Raw genomic sequence first — 15,294 nt, 5'->3', positions numbered from 1 at the left:
CCAAATTTAATGGTTAATTTAAAAAAGAACATTTCATAATGACAGAGGCTGTCACTGATGACGTATTGTTATGAATAGTGTAGTGTGAATGCACCTTCCAAGAGCAGTCAAACTTGGTATCTGAATGTTCCAAACGATCCTTAATGCAAAATGTCAACAGGGCCTTCAATGTTTTTTTTTCTCTTGAGCCACCTACAGGGGAGTTGTAGAAGAGCACACAAGTTATCTTACAGCCTAATGGAATACCTGTCTTCTACATCCGCATAGACTATTCCTGCTCCCATGAAGATAAGCTGTTTTGGTTTCGATTACCCAATGTCCTTTTCCTCTTGTACCAACTTCAGGACAAGGCTAACAGTTTCAGTCTTGTTTGTTTACACTGATGATAACATTATCAAGCTGCCAGCTTACTTGTTTCAACTGTAGTCACAGTAAAGTGGCTGCTTTATATAAAGATCTTTTTCTGTTAGTCACTAGTCATTTCCTGTTCATACAGAAAAGTATCAAGTGAAAGTTTATGCCTCATGCATGGGAACAAAATGATCCTTCTCTGGTGAGTCACCAAATGCATGGCACTGACGATCAGCATGAAGGAGACCTCAGTGTTCACCTGCTCATTTTCTCAACAGTTGAGCTTTTCAGTCACCCCCTGTGCTGCACAAAAGGAATAAATGGTGGCAAACTGCTATTAGCAAGATATTGAAGTGGAATGAGTCAGTTGTTTGGAAGGTGGAGGACATTAATGAAGCCATGAGTGTTTTTTAAAAAATTTCTCTCGATGAGGGATTGTGCTAGTAGGTCAGAACATCCCAGCCTTTTTCATGCCTGCCTGTTGTGGGGACATTCGCACCTCATCATTAGTTTTAACACGCCTCAGGTTCTATTCCTCATCTTTGCACCCACAGCTCTGCAGACTTAATTAAACTCTAGACGAGTCTGTGACTTTGTGAGCACCTGTTGTCTGCTTTCCCATGACCTTTGCATTTATTATTTGCTGCTTTTTGCTCTCATATACATACATCTACTCAGGTTATTTTCTGTTGTTAAAGGCCCTGTGTGGAACTTTTAGTTTGTTTTTGTCCATTTCAAGCTGTGTATATAAAAGTCGTGGTGAAATATCAGCTCACACAGTGCAACTGGATTGTTTAAGACCTGGACCGACGCTCACAATTCAGCTAATCAGATTCTGCCGCAACCTCGTTTGACTAATCATCATGCACCTGTCATTTAAAGCTGTCATTCTTTTTCCCAGTCAGCCTGTCAATTCAGTGTGGACTCTGCAACCCTTCTCCACCCTCGCCACCTCCATTCAGTTTATCACCATGTAGTCCAGATTCTACCCTTAAGTACAACTTTGAAAAATACATTACATATAAGAGGTAAACGAGAAACTGAAATGAATACTGACTTACCAAAGTACAAATAGAATATTTTCATTAGTTTCCAAAGCCAGAAAAATCCCTAACTTTAATTGTACAGTTATAAAGTTAAAAGTCGATAGTTGTAACAGGATGTGTCTTGTGGTAGCCATCAAGACAAAGCTGCTACATCAGAGCTGCCATGCAATCACACAGTATGTTTATCGTTGCTGTGGAAACACTGACTGTTATGCCAAAGAGTGCTACACAAGGAAGCAGGAAACAGCCATGCTCATGATTTATCTCTGTCATGTTTTGTGCTACTTACTGCGCTTGTGATAGACCATGATTAATCTCTGCCACTGGCTGCACACTCTCTTAACAGTGATCCCTGCCTTGACTTAACCTTAACCCCTACCCCCATAGCAGTGTGGCCCCACTAGACATTTCCAAGTCAAGTTAAGACACAATGCTCAGCCCTGCCTGCCTCCACTGCTTGTTTTTTTTTAAATTGAAGTGTGTGTAAAAAAAACCTTCACTCTATAAAGTGCACTTAAAATATAGTAAACCATCATTATTTTTGCATCAAACTTTAAAAACAGCTGTTAAAAGTGGCCTTCCTGGTTTGTACTTACTGCAGGCTACTAACAAAGCACTCTGGAAACAGGTTTTCTCCCTCATTATGTGAAATTCATCCATCATCCATGCAATAAAAATAATGGTTTACTATTAGTAATGAAAACACCTTATGGAGTGCAGGTTTCATTGAACAGACACCACAATTTAAAATAACTAGCACCTGTGAATGTGGGCAGAGTTGGGCAGCACATTTCTTTGGGCCATCTTTTGTTATTGTTTCAACTGAGAGCTCCATGGATGCAGATTTATGAAAATACCGTGTATTTAGTGTTTGATTGCAGAGTTTTTAATCATCATTTGTTTTCTTTGCATTAGAGTCAATTTTATTTTGTTTTCATTTGATATCATTTTGTTGATTATCTTGAGTTAAACATAGATGTATGGGTATTAAGGAAAAATGGAAAAATTGTGTTTATGGGTTTTATGATTTTTATAATTGGATGAAACTGAACTTCAAACAATGATTTTTAAAGTCTTATTAATACCATCTAAAAACTCCACACAGGGGTTTTAAAATGAAGCTAAGCGAACTTCAAGCAGGAAAACTGTTCAATTTCCATTCACTAATAATCACTCATTCACATGTCCCCCTGTCCTTACTCTGCTAATCAGCTGGTATGGGCATCTACTCTCTCAAGTTCTGAGCCAATCCCATTCTGCCACAACCCCTCTCAATCCAATCATCCTGCTGCTGTCATATTTATAATCTGTTCTCCTCACCTCTGCAGTCAGTCTGATGTTTCATTGCAACGGCTGCAACCTTCCTCCACCCCAGCCACCTCCATTACGTCTCATCAGTATTCGGGTGCAGCTCCCCTGTGCCACCCTGATTCCTCCATCGCCACCTCTAAGCCAGAAGTCAGGAGTCCACTCTTCATCTTAACCTTCTCCTTTGATCAGCTCTTTTGGGGATGTCCTATCCTGCAGATTTCTTTGGGCCATTTTTTTGTTACCATTTCAGCTGAGAGCTCCTTGGAAGCGGATTTACAAACATACTGCATATGCAGTTTTTCATTGCTGGGCTTTTATAATCATGTTTTTTCTTTGCTTGATTCAACGTACTCCACTTTAAGCTGGAGTTAAGTTTATTGTATTCTATGGAGGTGGCTGGGGTGGAGGAGGGTTGCAGCAGACACAATAAAACAATGGACTGCTGCTAGCCTCAGACTTCATAATGGAGTCTATGTCTAAGGACACTTCACATTTCCAAACATTTCCAAACTCGAAAATAAGTTACAGATAACTCTTATTAAGTCCCTTCTGATTGAAATCATTTAAAGTTATCTAAATTTTCTGTGGTAGACTGTTAGCTGGTTATTATTCAGTCGAGAAAAAATCTACCAATGCCTCTATATGAAATCAAAAAGCTGATAAACTATGGGGAAGAAGCGGGGCACACAGGTGGTTGAGTGGTTAAGGCGCGCACCATGTACGCAGGCGACCTGGGTTCGAGCCCGGCCCGTGGCACTATTTCCTGCATGTCTCTCCCTGCTCTCTTCCCTGTTTCTGACTCTATCCACTGTCTCTCTCTCTAATAAAAGCCCAAAAATAAATCTTTAAAAAAAAAAACTATGGGGAAGAAGCTTGATAATTTGCATACAGTTATTCTTACGGTCTGTAAAGGGTGCTGTTCAGCAGGTATCCCGGCATGAGTAACAACAAATGGCAGAAACACCTTTTATAATATTTTCTACTGTGATGATTCTCTGTTAGTGATACGTTTGCTGGTTGAGATAAAGAGATATTTTTGCTACAGAAACACGACTTTGCAAAGACTCTGTAATCAGAAAAGCTAAAGAAGTATCACTCTGCCAAAGACAGCACCATATAAAGCCCCACACAAATCCTGACTGGAAGAAATGAGGAATAACTTCAATTTTCCCATCTTTTTTAAACATAATCAACCATGACATCATGAGACAAAGAAAGTGACCCATCATTTTGCCATGCAACCGTTTACAGTGACTAAACATCATGAAGGCATTGGGCTTTAATAATTCAATTTGACATATTTAAACATGAAACCATTCATTTTGGGAACCAGCTTTGGTAGAACTTTTATTAAGGAAATGTCCATTGATGATTTGTTTTGGTTGTCAAAATTTTTAAAAATCTCTTTTGAGAGGTCTGATCCCAACGCTTTAATAGTGCATGACGTACATTTAATTCCACTGGCTGAGTTTCTTGGAACGGTTGTCATTAAACAATTGGTGGTTTAAATTTTACTTTCAAAAATCACTTCCAATCTTGGTTCTTGTAACCACAGCAGAGAGCAAGCTTGACATCCACCCCAAAAATGGTCTCATTTCTTTTTTTCCATCTAAGTGTAGCAGGAAACTCCCTCTTATCTGAGTTCGTCCTAACAATAGCAGCACTGTTTTCCATGTCACTGTGGAGTGAGACCTGCAGACAAACAGCGCTGGAGCCATGAGCCAGACAGGTAAGCTATCCTTATGCATTATTTATTCTTTAATTAATCACTGCTCACATTTCTGCAGGGGTAGGGAACATGATCAATTGTGTTAATAAAAGATTCTGTCTGATTTATGGATCTTTTCAACACTTAGAGAATAAGAACAATTTAAACATTCTCCTCATGTTTTTGTAGGTGTCACTGCTCTCCAAACAGCATGTTTTATTATGCTTCACTAGAAGTAGAAGCCCAGATATGTGATTTTTTTTTCTTACAAGATAGTAAATACTTATATTACAGGCAGTTATTGGAAAAGTTTTCTCATTAAAAACATTTTCTTGTAGCTAAGGAGCTGTTAATCATCTATGAGACAGAGGCAGAGCAATGGGCCACCTACCTGCACTCAGTCTTCACTGGTCCCATCTCAGAGGCCGGAATCTGCTGCTATGACATCGCCACCACGCTGGTGGGACGACGTACTGATGACTTCCTCTGGCTGGCCCAGTACACCTGCAAGCTCCTGATCCTCTCCAAAGGCATGCTGGAGGGTCTGTGTCAGATGCAGCGCTTCTTCCTGTCCCGCGTTTTGAGTCCCTCAGCCCACGTGGTGGTGCTTTTATGTGGCGTGGAGAGTCTGACCCCTCTGCTTGAGCTGGTGCCTCTGAACGGAGATGAGTGCCTGCAGATCTCAAGTGAACAAGATGCTCATGAATACCTGTCGGCTGTCACTGACATTGTGGCAAAAGGTACGGTATTAGTTTATAAACTGTTTTCACTTCTTTTTTTTTTTACTTTCTTGGGTGCCTGAAGAACAAGGACTACCTGTCGACCAAGTTCTGGGGATTTCTTCTTTAGCTGCGATTGACTTCAGAGACGTAATGCTGAAACATCCTCTAATGCTTCTAACAACATCTACAAAACAAGTTAATCGTGAACACACCATGCTTCACAAGGGGCTTCCTAAGATGTCCCCTTAGTGTGCATTCATACTACAGAAACTACTGAGGGGAAAAAAACAATCTTAGCCCCTCCAAAGCTCCAAAATTCTCACATCTTTTTAAATCTAATAAGAGATTTTCTGATTTGAAAAATTCAACATTACCATGAAGAAAGCATTTATGATCAAAAACATGTATTAGTATAGCTGACAATGCTCTAATGCAACAGTCAGTTTTTAAACCTACATTTTGCACTAAATCTTCATCAGACCCTTGCAAAATGTTACAAATTTCAAAACTTTATAACATTATGAGCTGTAAAACAATACAGTCTCAGTTAATTTAATCACTGATTTTTTGGTAAAGTGTTGAATCTGTAAAAACTTCCTGTCTTTAGCCATATTTGAGAGAGAGTCTGGCAGCATATTTGTTTAAGTTAGAGAGTGTGCAGAGTTTTGCCTGCATTTTTGGGACTGCAAAATGAGAAATTGAGCAGTATTGGCAGCTCTGTGCTTGTATTTTTACTACCATGTTACCCTAGCTGGCATCAGCTTTTAAGAGAATCATATCAAAGTTGATGAATCTGGTGTCATGATACCAAAGCATCTGTTTCATAGTTATTTGGCACTAAGAGGTCATTCTATTAAGACAAAATATGGTTCAGTTAAGACATCAGTCTCAGCCTGTTCACCACCAACAAATGTCCAAATGCATGACAGGAAAATAAACCAGAATTTTATCCCAATTTACATTCCATTCCTGCAAACCCAGAGCACCGTGACCCTCTTTAACTAACCATTCCTACAGGAAAAATGTCACATGGCCTTGCTGTTCCTCTGCCATAAGTGTGAGGAGAAAAGAATGCTCATTATTTCAGAGTATGCCTGAGCAGCAGCTTGGAAACCTGTTTACTGACATTTTTTTTTCCTGAGAAATGTGTATGCTGAAGACTGACATCCAATATTTTCTTCAGCCGCAGCTTCAGGGGCATCTTTCTTCAAACTGTTATATATGTTGCATGTCCTCATCTGCCCTGCTAATTATCCCCTACCTGCTTTCCTGTTTCTCCTAATTGCACTATTTGTATAAGATCATAAAGCAGAGGAGGGGGCTTGTGTTTAAACAGGTGTGTGTGCAGGAACATCTGATGCAAATAGCCAGTCTTTCCTCTTTGGTCACCACTGACTACTCATCATGACATGCAAATTCAAGTGCACTCTGCATCACTTCATTGCACTGATACAGTGAAGTGGTTCAGGCTAGGAGCTCACGAACTGTTATATTTAAATCCAGAAGTACACTTCCCTATTCATACAGGATAATGCTGTTTGTTTGTTAGCTCATACAACAGACATGTGGGCGTTTGATGAGGGGAAGAAGGAAAAAATGTACTTCATGACAGAGAGAGCAACCACTAATGCAAAGTAACATAAAACAACTTTTTAATGTTTGTGTTTTATATTTAAATTACAAAGAAGGTTTTTAAAAACAGTTTAAGGGCAGAGATTTTATCGTCAGCAGCTGTCAGGCTACTGAGATACAAGTTCTGCTTAGTTACAGCTTTTACTATTTTGCTAAGTCTTAGGTTACCAGAAGTGTCAACGCTAGCTGTTCTGAAATGCTACTAGTACAAATTTCGATTTGTTTTTATTTCCACAAAGCAGTCCAGTTTGGTACAGTAAACCCTGATTTTGCTTGCTTTTTTTAACCGGAAATTTCCATCCAGCCTTCTTTTGTGATGATGGGAATTCTGTCTCTTTTTAGGAATTTGAATCATTTGGCTCAGCTCAGTCATAAGAGCCGGCCTTTCAGCTGCTAAGCGACTCTTTATTTAGTACCATTTTCACTTTATTATGTTCATGAAGCATCATCAAAAATGGCATGCTACCTTTGCAATAAGATGGTTTATGCTGTTTCATCCCCACTGGATATTCCACCATCGGCTGTAAGTGAAAGTGAAGGCATTTAGGAACAACAGCAAGAACGGAGAACGTTGCCTGCCTGACTGCACTGTGCCAGCTGTGAAGTTTGGTGGAGGAGAGATAATGTTATGGGGCTGTTTGTCAGGTTTAGGATTGGCCCTTTATCGCCTGTGAAGGGCAATCTTAATGCTTCAGCATGCAAAGACATTTTGGACAATGCTATGCTTCTAACTTTGCGGCAACTGTTTGGGGAGGGCCCTTTTCTATTCCAACGTGACTGTGCCCCAGACAGTGCACAAAGCAAGGACTGTAAAGACATGGTTTGAAGAGTTCGGTGTGGGAGAACGTGATTGGCCTGCACAGAGGCCTGACCTTAACCCCTTTGAGCATTTGCAAGGATGCTTTCTGTTTTTCTGTTGAACAGTTGTTATACGAACGACATCTTTGAACGCATTTAGTTTAAACTAATTAAAGCGATATGCAGAGGCTGTTATGTCCATACGTGAAGAAAATGTTGGACAAGCAGGTTACAAACACTGCTGACGGTGTAGTCATGAGTCACCTGATCTGATCTGTTCTCACTGTTGATGGTTATTTTGCTAGTTTTGAGGTACAAATTATCACCATATTCACTGCTGCCATGTTTGTAGTTTGCATCCTACACATCAGGTAGTTGTATAAGGCCTGAGCTCTTTAGTTTGCCCTCTGGAGATGTAAATGCAAATGTAATTCATTAATCAAATTTCCATTTTCTTCTCTTTTTTTTTTTTTTGAGATTTTTCACTCAAAACCAAAGCCAAAGAATCAAAACGTCGGTTTCATTCTTCCTCTGCGGAGCATGCATATTGATGCTGTGCTTCTATCACAGCTCAGCTGGAAAGTTTATGGTGTCTGAAGCGTTTTTTTTGCAGGCATCACTGCTACAAAATTGAGTTTGATGATTTATGTCCCATCCCTTGTAGGCGTGTCAGCTTCAGCAGCAAATGTCAGCCCTTTGACGCGTAAACCATCAAGATCAGAGCAAAATACGGAACAAGAACAGTCGAGTGGAGCCCACAGCCTCAGATCCAGCATGCTGGTGGTACCCTCCAGAGTTACATGCGGGGTGAGACACTCATAAAGTAGTAAGCCATTTCTTTTTCATAAAGCGTCCACAACATTGATTACACTGCAGTTCAATGTACTGAATTCTTGGCAGAGCTCCACAGAAGTGTTCATTCTTTTGAAAAATGAGGTGGCTGGCAGCGACACCGAGGTTGAGTTCACTGGTGAAAATCAGACTCGGAGAGTGAAGCCTGTCCTCTGGAACAAGCACATCCTGTGCATCAATGCACCGGGTAAATCACATATCAAGAAATCGTGTGTGTCGTTGCATTGACACATAAGCATTAAACATACTTTTCAACTATAAGCTTCCTCACTTTTCTCTTCCAGATTTTCCTGCAGGGAAAGTCGGAGTGACCATGTACAGTAATGGAGCACCAATGACTAAGGCACAGATGCAATACTACACCAACATGGAGGAAATAACCTGCCTTCTGGCGAGGGCTGCAGACCCTGTGGATTTTATGTGTCAGGTAAGAAAAATAACCTTGAAAAAGCCTCTTTTACCCTTGGCCGAAAGCCTGCACATTTAAATTTATGATTTTTGGATTTTATACAGAACGCTTTACAATTTGCATATTAATCGCCAATTTGTAGGAAGTACCATACAAATGAATGTGAACTGCCAACCAAGGTGCGATCCTGACCGTCAAGGACACTTAAGCCACAGTCATTCATTTATAACTAGGTTAAAGATCCAGTAAAAATGTAGCTATGGATGGTATGTTTCAGCCAGAGAGGTCTAGCAAAACTCTTAAGCTTCAACATGCACAATATTGGAGTTTTTATTGTATTTTGTTTTGTTCTTTATTTTCTTGCTTCAACAATCACAGACAAAAGGCAGGGAATTTCAGCTATTGCTGTTATGATGTTGAACATTCTTTACGTGGCAATTCATATTGAAAGATTATTTTAAAAAAATGCATAATCTGCAGAGTTTGACGGGGTTTTGTTCACGAGTGAGGGTTGTGAGATTGACAGGCGGATTGGCATTATTGCAGACGTTGTACTGGACTGTTGTGGTGAAGAAGGATCGAGCTGGAAGGCAATACTCGCAATTTACGACCACTCTTCATTCCAACTCTCATCATGAACTCTGGGTAATGACCTGAAGAATAAGATAGCTTGAGCAGCTATTGAACTGATGCCACACCATTTTGACTAACTAAACCATAGTCTTTGTCTCCCCAGTTTCTACTGACCCACTGTCCTGTCTCAAAATAAGCATAATATCCCAAAAATAAATCTTAAAGGAACATCATAGAGCTATCAGTCAGCCACAGACTGCCTCAGAACAGATTTGTGTCAAAACATAAATTATACATTTTTTCGTTTTTGTGTAGAGATAAAGTAATCAAACCTGAGACTTTAGGTGTTCATATTTTTAACTGTATTAATATAACCTTATTCATAATTGATTTAGTAATGTACAAAGCACATTTGATAGCTGAGCTATTCTCTTTCCTCAAGATAAAACCTCATCTGAGGTTCTCTAAATTACCTAGTGACTCATCGTTATGTAACTCAGTTATAGAAATTAGTCAATGGCCGCCAAAAACACTGCCTATAATTGATCTGCTTCAAGTCAATTTAAGGAGGTGGGGAAACAGTAGATAAATTGAGTCAGCATATATCTGATGTTTATATGCGCCACAGTTTACAGTTGCCTCTGCAGCTCAAGAGAGAGCAGCCTTCATTCAGTCATGAACACTTGATTTGATTAGGGCTCTTTTGCTGAAGAAGCAAACTTGAGCAGAGCCAAAAGAGGAGTTTGCCAAGTGAATTTAAACTAAAAGTCTGCAGTAGCTCAATTGTACTTACTGATTTACTGATACTGGCTGCTTAATTTTGCATCTAATGACTGCATCTTAAAACTAAATCCAAAATTTCCACTCTTCTGGCACTTCTGTTGTTAGTTAACCATATTTAGTTTTTACTCGTGTACTCTTTTTTTGCAGGCTTACCTGAAGATATAATCTTAACCTCTGGTTTGCTTGTAAGCAGTCTTTTACACTGGACTTTAGGCTTTTCAGGAGATGTCTGTGGAGAGGCTGGATCAGAAGTTGTCCTCTATGCTGCTGGAAGGAATGCCCACCGGAGGATTTCAGGGACTGAAGTTTGACAACACATATGAAAGAGGTAAAAAGACAGCATTATTCCTCACGCAAAACTTATTATTGTACAGCCCCAATTTTCGAAAAGTTGGGGCACTGTGTAAAATGTAAATGAAAACATAATGCATTAATTTGTGAAGCTCATAAACCAGTACTTTATTCACAATAGAAAATAAACAACATACCAGATGTTAAAACGGGCACATTTTACCATGCCACCATTTTCTCTGGGCCAAAGTTCCTCTAACCCTCGCTCCCTTGTCATTTTTAGGTCCATCTGTCCTTGTTTGTCTAGAAAATGGACATGCAGAAGGGTGTTAATAAAATAATCATTTTCCAACTTATTTTTTTACTTTCACTGCTTCAAATCTCTTCAACAACTTCAACCCTGACCACTAAAAAATAAAAAAATTCAATGTTACACCCTTTTTATGCCAGTTATTGTACACCATGTCACTGATATTTTTTATGGTAAAAAAACACAAAAACACCATATTTCCCATATAAAGTGATCTAGATTTAAAAAAAAAAAAAAAAAAAAAAAAAAACTTTTTTCAATGAATACAGTCTGGGCCATGTCAATGATGAGTTGTAAAACTGAATTTGATGCATTGAATTTGTTTTTTTAGGTTTTTTTGGTAGTGCCAAAATTCCATATTTTAGCTCCATCTATCCTTTTTTGTCCAGAAAACGGACATGCAGAAAGGTGTTAATAAAATAAATTTTTTTTTACTTTCACTGCTTCAATTCCTTCAACAGCTTCAACCCTGACCACTAAAAAAAATAAAAAATAAAAAAAATAAAAAATTATGCCAGTTATTGTGCACTATGCCTATGACTTGGATTCAGTGGGCTTAGTGTCCATGCTAAACAGATGAGTCTATCAGAGCGAAAAACACGCCAGTTTTACCATCCTTTTCTCGAGCCTCGTCCTCTACCAAATCATATGGGGTCAAATGAATTTGTTCATGTTAGGTTTATTTTATGTACAGGCATAAAAAATCAGAGGACACATGTAGGATATGAATCACGAACATGCACATTTCCACCTCTAACCAAAATATGACCACAATTACGCCAATTATGTGCATATATAAATTTACTGCATATTTGAGATATGATATATTCTTACCTATTGATCGAAAGGACCCATGCATCCTCATACATGTCCATCCACTTGCTATGAAGTGAGGGCAAAGTTGAAATTGTCCAAATGTCCCCCTTTCTTAGTTCCAGACTGCAAAACTCAGAAGTAGCATTTCCGACTGTAAACACTCCACTTACGGCATGTCCGGTTGTAAACACAGACGCAGATTTGCACCCGAGGACACACGTAGGAGCATACAAACTTTTCCTTACACATCTAGCCCACTCTCAGACATTCATATCTAGTGGCATGAATTGGTTAATTTAATTCTGATGATGTTTAGTGGGTGAAATAGCGCTTCAGTCTGAGCCCATGGAAGAAACCTTACATGCACGTTGCTGAAGGGGTTAAAATGGTGCGCTGGCACGATCTGCTGGATCACTGTGGAATGGTGAAATTTAGATCCCTGGTGATCGAGTGACTGCAAAGAAACAGTTGCTTTAAGTTGTTTTGGTGCCATAGACAGTCAAAAAACGTGTTTTTAATGGAAGTGTATTTGTCCAATTTTGGACAAGCAAGGATGAATGGAGCTATTTCGTGTCAATCAACACATTTTTTTTTTTTTAATATGAAGAAAAATAATAACTTTGGCCAAATTTGATGCCTCAATCTATAAAAATGTGACTATCAACTCAAAAAAATTATGATAAAAATGATGAATGTCCTCAAAATGGACATAGTAGGATCTGAGGATTAACATTGCAAAATGGAAAACTGTTCTGTGGTCAGATCAATCAAGACATTAAATTCTTTTCTTTTGAAATTCTTTTTGGAAACCATGGATGCAATGTCCAAAAGCCTGCATCTCTGATGGTATGGAGTTGCATTAGTGCCTATGGCGTGGATAGCTCATTCATCTGGCAAGACACTATCGATGCAAAGTATGCAGGAGTTTCAGAGCAGCACATGCTCCCATCCAGACAGCGTCTCTTTCAGAGAAGGCCTAACATACTTCAGCAAGACAATGCTAAACCACATACCGCAACCACCAAAGCAGCATGGCTTCACAGTAGAAGAGTCTGGGTGCTGAACTAACCCGCCTGCAGTCCAGACGTTTCAACAATAGAAAGAAAAACATTTAAAGCAATATAGAACAAAAACATCCAGCAAAGAAGACCCAGGATTGTTGAGCAGCTAGAATCCTACATCAGACAAGAATGGGATAACAGTCCTCTCCCAAAACTTCAGTGACTGGTCTCCTCACTTCCCAGATGTTTACAGAATGTTGTTAAAGGAAGAAAGGATCCTACATGATGGCAAACATGGCCCTGCCCCTAATTTTTTTAGATGAGTTGCTGCCATTTAAAATGAGCTAATATTTTTTTATTAAAAGCTAAAATGTCTCAGTTCATTTTGGTTTAAATTTTGCACAGCACCCCAAGTGTTTTGGAATTAGTGTTGCAGTAGAAAAACTTAAATTTTTGACTTTTTATTTGTTTCTATCCTTTCCCTGGGATAATGTGCATCATGCAACAATGTGTACTGAACAGACTTCTCGCACAGTTTGAAGGCGTTCCTGTGCATGATGCACACTATCCACCATGAAAAGAAAGCCTTTCCATTATAGCTGGGCTCATTATGTGGCAGATTGATGGCTTCATCAGCTCTGAGATTGATCCTTAACTCTGCTAAAAAGGGCACAGGGAAATGTCTCCATGATAAACAAGTCAATAAGCACCTCCGAGGTGCCTTTCTTTCGACTCTCCTGATTGTGTTAGATTGCATCGGGTCAACTTCAAGCTATCACCTGTAGAGGAAGTGATATAAGTGGTGTAATCTTTACTGACAGTGGTCCTGCTGTTCATTTCCTGGCTGAGCCGCACAGTCAATTTCAAAACTATTTGACTCCCTAGGGTTAGCACGACACTGCAGAATATCAAACTTTGATACCATTCAAGTAAAAAAATCAAACAATATTGATCTTTGTTTAGATACCATGGCAAACAAGAAAGTAGTACTTTTTTGTATTTTTTTATTTAAATGACTAAAATTGCGAGCAGTCTTAAGTATTACATGTACCTGGGTACTGTAATTTAAAACACCTTGACATTCAGTGAAAACCCAGATGCTTTGCCTATATCGCCTGGTTGGGCAATCTATCAATAAGAGACAAGAACAGGTTGCAAAACATCATTCAAGTTGCCAGTAAGAAAGATGTGCTTTCTTTAACAACTGAACAGACACACGACAACTAAACATTTTGACATCCAAAATAATATCAGGATTCATATCAGGATGCATGAAGACAAAAGAACATGACAGCAAATAGCAGTAGGGGATGTGCTCCTTTGCTCCACTATCAATCCTGTCTCAATTTCCAATTTATGAAGCATGTCATGTTAATCATATTCAAGCACAAACACTCCTATAAAGATGGCAGATGTGTGCATTTAGCTGTGTTTTGTGCCCAAATGTGGAGATGAGACATACATGTCTCCCCTCTCTGTTGCACAGAGCATCCCCCTAAAACCCTTATGGCCACCAAACTACTGCCTTGTTTTTCATCACTTTGAAGCTTAAAAATGGAAAGCTGACATGGGCGTTTTTCTTTTCCTTGAAGCATATTCAATTACTATCATATCTTAACATACTGTATATTGGATTGGTCATATTAACTTTGGTACAATAAAGGTGAGGTATATCGAGGTATATTTTATTTTTGCATGTGGCCCATGCATCCGTCCTTTCATAACTGATGTGAACCTGATGACCTATTATGGTTTTTATTTTTGATTTTATGTTGGTTTTTAAGACCATTTTATTGATCTCTGTGCCCTGCCTTTGCTTAATGTGCTCCTTTATTTATGTATTTAACACTGATGTCTGTCTCTGTGTGCCTGTATTTTGTGTTTCTTATTTTTACTCGGCTGCAACACAAAGTTCCCCCAGGCAACAATAAAGTTAAATCTGAAATTAAAGTTTTGGTGCAGCGTTATATTACAAATCTCACCTTAGATCTGAAGTTTTTTAAAGTGCTGTACTTTTGGAAGCTATTGATCAATAAAACATTGACATTGTATTGTGTTTAGCACATGATATTCAAAGTATTATAAATTATGACAGCCTTTTACACTAATTGAAACTGTCAATCCTCTTTAGAACTCCACCGTGCAGATGTACCCTCACTCCTCCACTTTGCGTCCCACTATGGACTAAAGAGCGTCTCCAGCCTCCTCCTGCAGTGTCCGGGTGCCGAGCGAGCCCTGCACACAGCAAACCGCCACGGACAGACTCCAGCTGAAATCGCCAAGAGTCAAGGCCATACAGAGCTGCACGTCTTATTGAAGGAAACACTGGTAACTACTTCCTTATGGAAGCTATTTGCAACTCCCACCCAATCCACAGTGTTTTTCCTGTATTGACTGTAGATATTTTGCTCCAGTTGGAATTTTTCGTTGCTAGAGAATTTTCTTTCAGCTTTATTGACCCTCCATGCAATTAACAAATTCTTCAAAATGCCAATATCTGACAACAGCTGCTCATGTGAAGAGATTTGTGAGCTAATTAAACATCTCTGGTGACATTATTTTTTTCTGACTGGATGCTATGTCATCTGAATGAAGTTCTATAGTTTTTCTTGACAGCTGAGAGAAAAAAACACATGCACAGAGATTTTCACAGCCGAGGGAAGCACTGCAGCTCTGTGGAATGCTATAACG

The 15,294-nt window shown here is 39.2% G+C and overlaps 1 protein-coding gene across 1 annotated transcript in view; it reads left to right on the top strand.

Annotated features, from left to right (window-relative positions):
- Window positions 1-4,382: 4,382 nt before the first annotated feature.
- Window positions 4,383-15,294, top strand: part of LOC121504871 (B-cell scaffold protein with ankyrin repeats-like) — a 33,575-nt gene continuing 22,663 nt past the window's right edge. Inside the window, exons 1-7 of the mRNA XM_041779951.1 lie at window positions 4,383-4,437; window positions 4,755-5,156; window positions 8,233-8,375; window positions 8,469-8,607; window positions 8,705-8,847; window positions 10,399-10,513; window positions 14,735-14,931. Coding sequence (XP_041635885.1) covers window positions 4,425-4,437; window positions 4,755-5,156; window positions 8,233-8,375; window positions 8,469-8,607; window positions 8,705-8,847; window positions 10,399-10,513; window positions 14,735-14,931 — 1,152 coding nt within the window. The 5' untranslated portion in view covers window positions 4,383-4,424. The remainder of the gene's footprint in view (window positions 4,438-4,754; window positions 5,157-8,232; window positions 8,376-8,468; window positions 8,608-8,704; window positions 8,848-10,398; window positions 10,514-14,734; window positions 14,932-15,294) is intronic.

This window comes from Cheilinus undulatus, linkage group 22 (assembly GCF_018320785.1).
Source record: "Cheilinus undulatus linkage group 22, ASM1832078v1, whole genome shotgun sequence".
Taxonomy (NCBI): domain Eukaryota; kingdom Metazoa; phylum Chordata; class Actinopteri; order Labriformes; family Labridae; genus Cheilinus; species Cheilinus undulatus.
The sequence above is the reverse complement of the archived record's forward strand: the minus strand, read 5'-3'. Positions and strand labels throughout refer to the sequence as shown.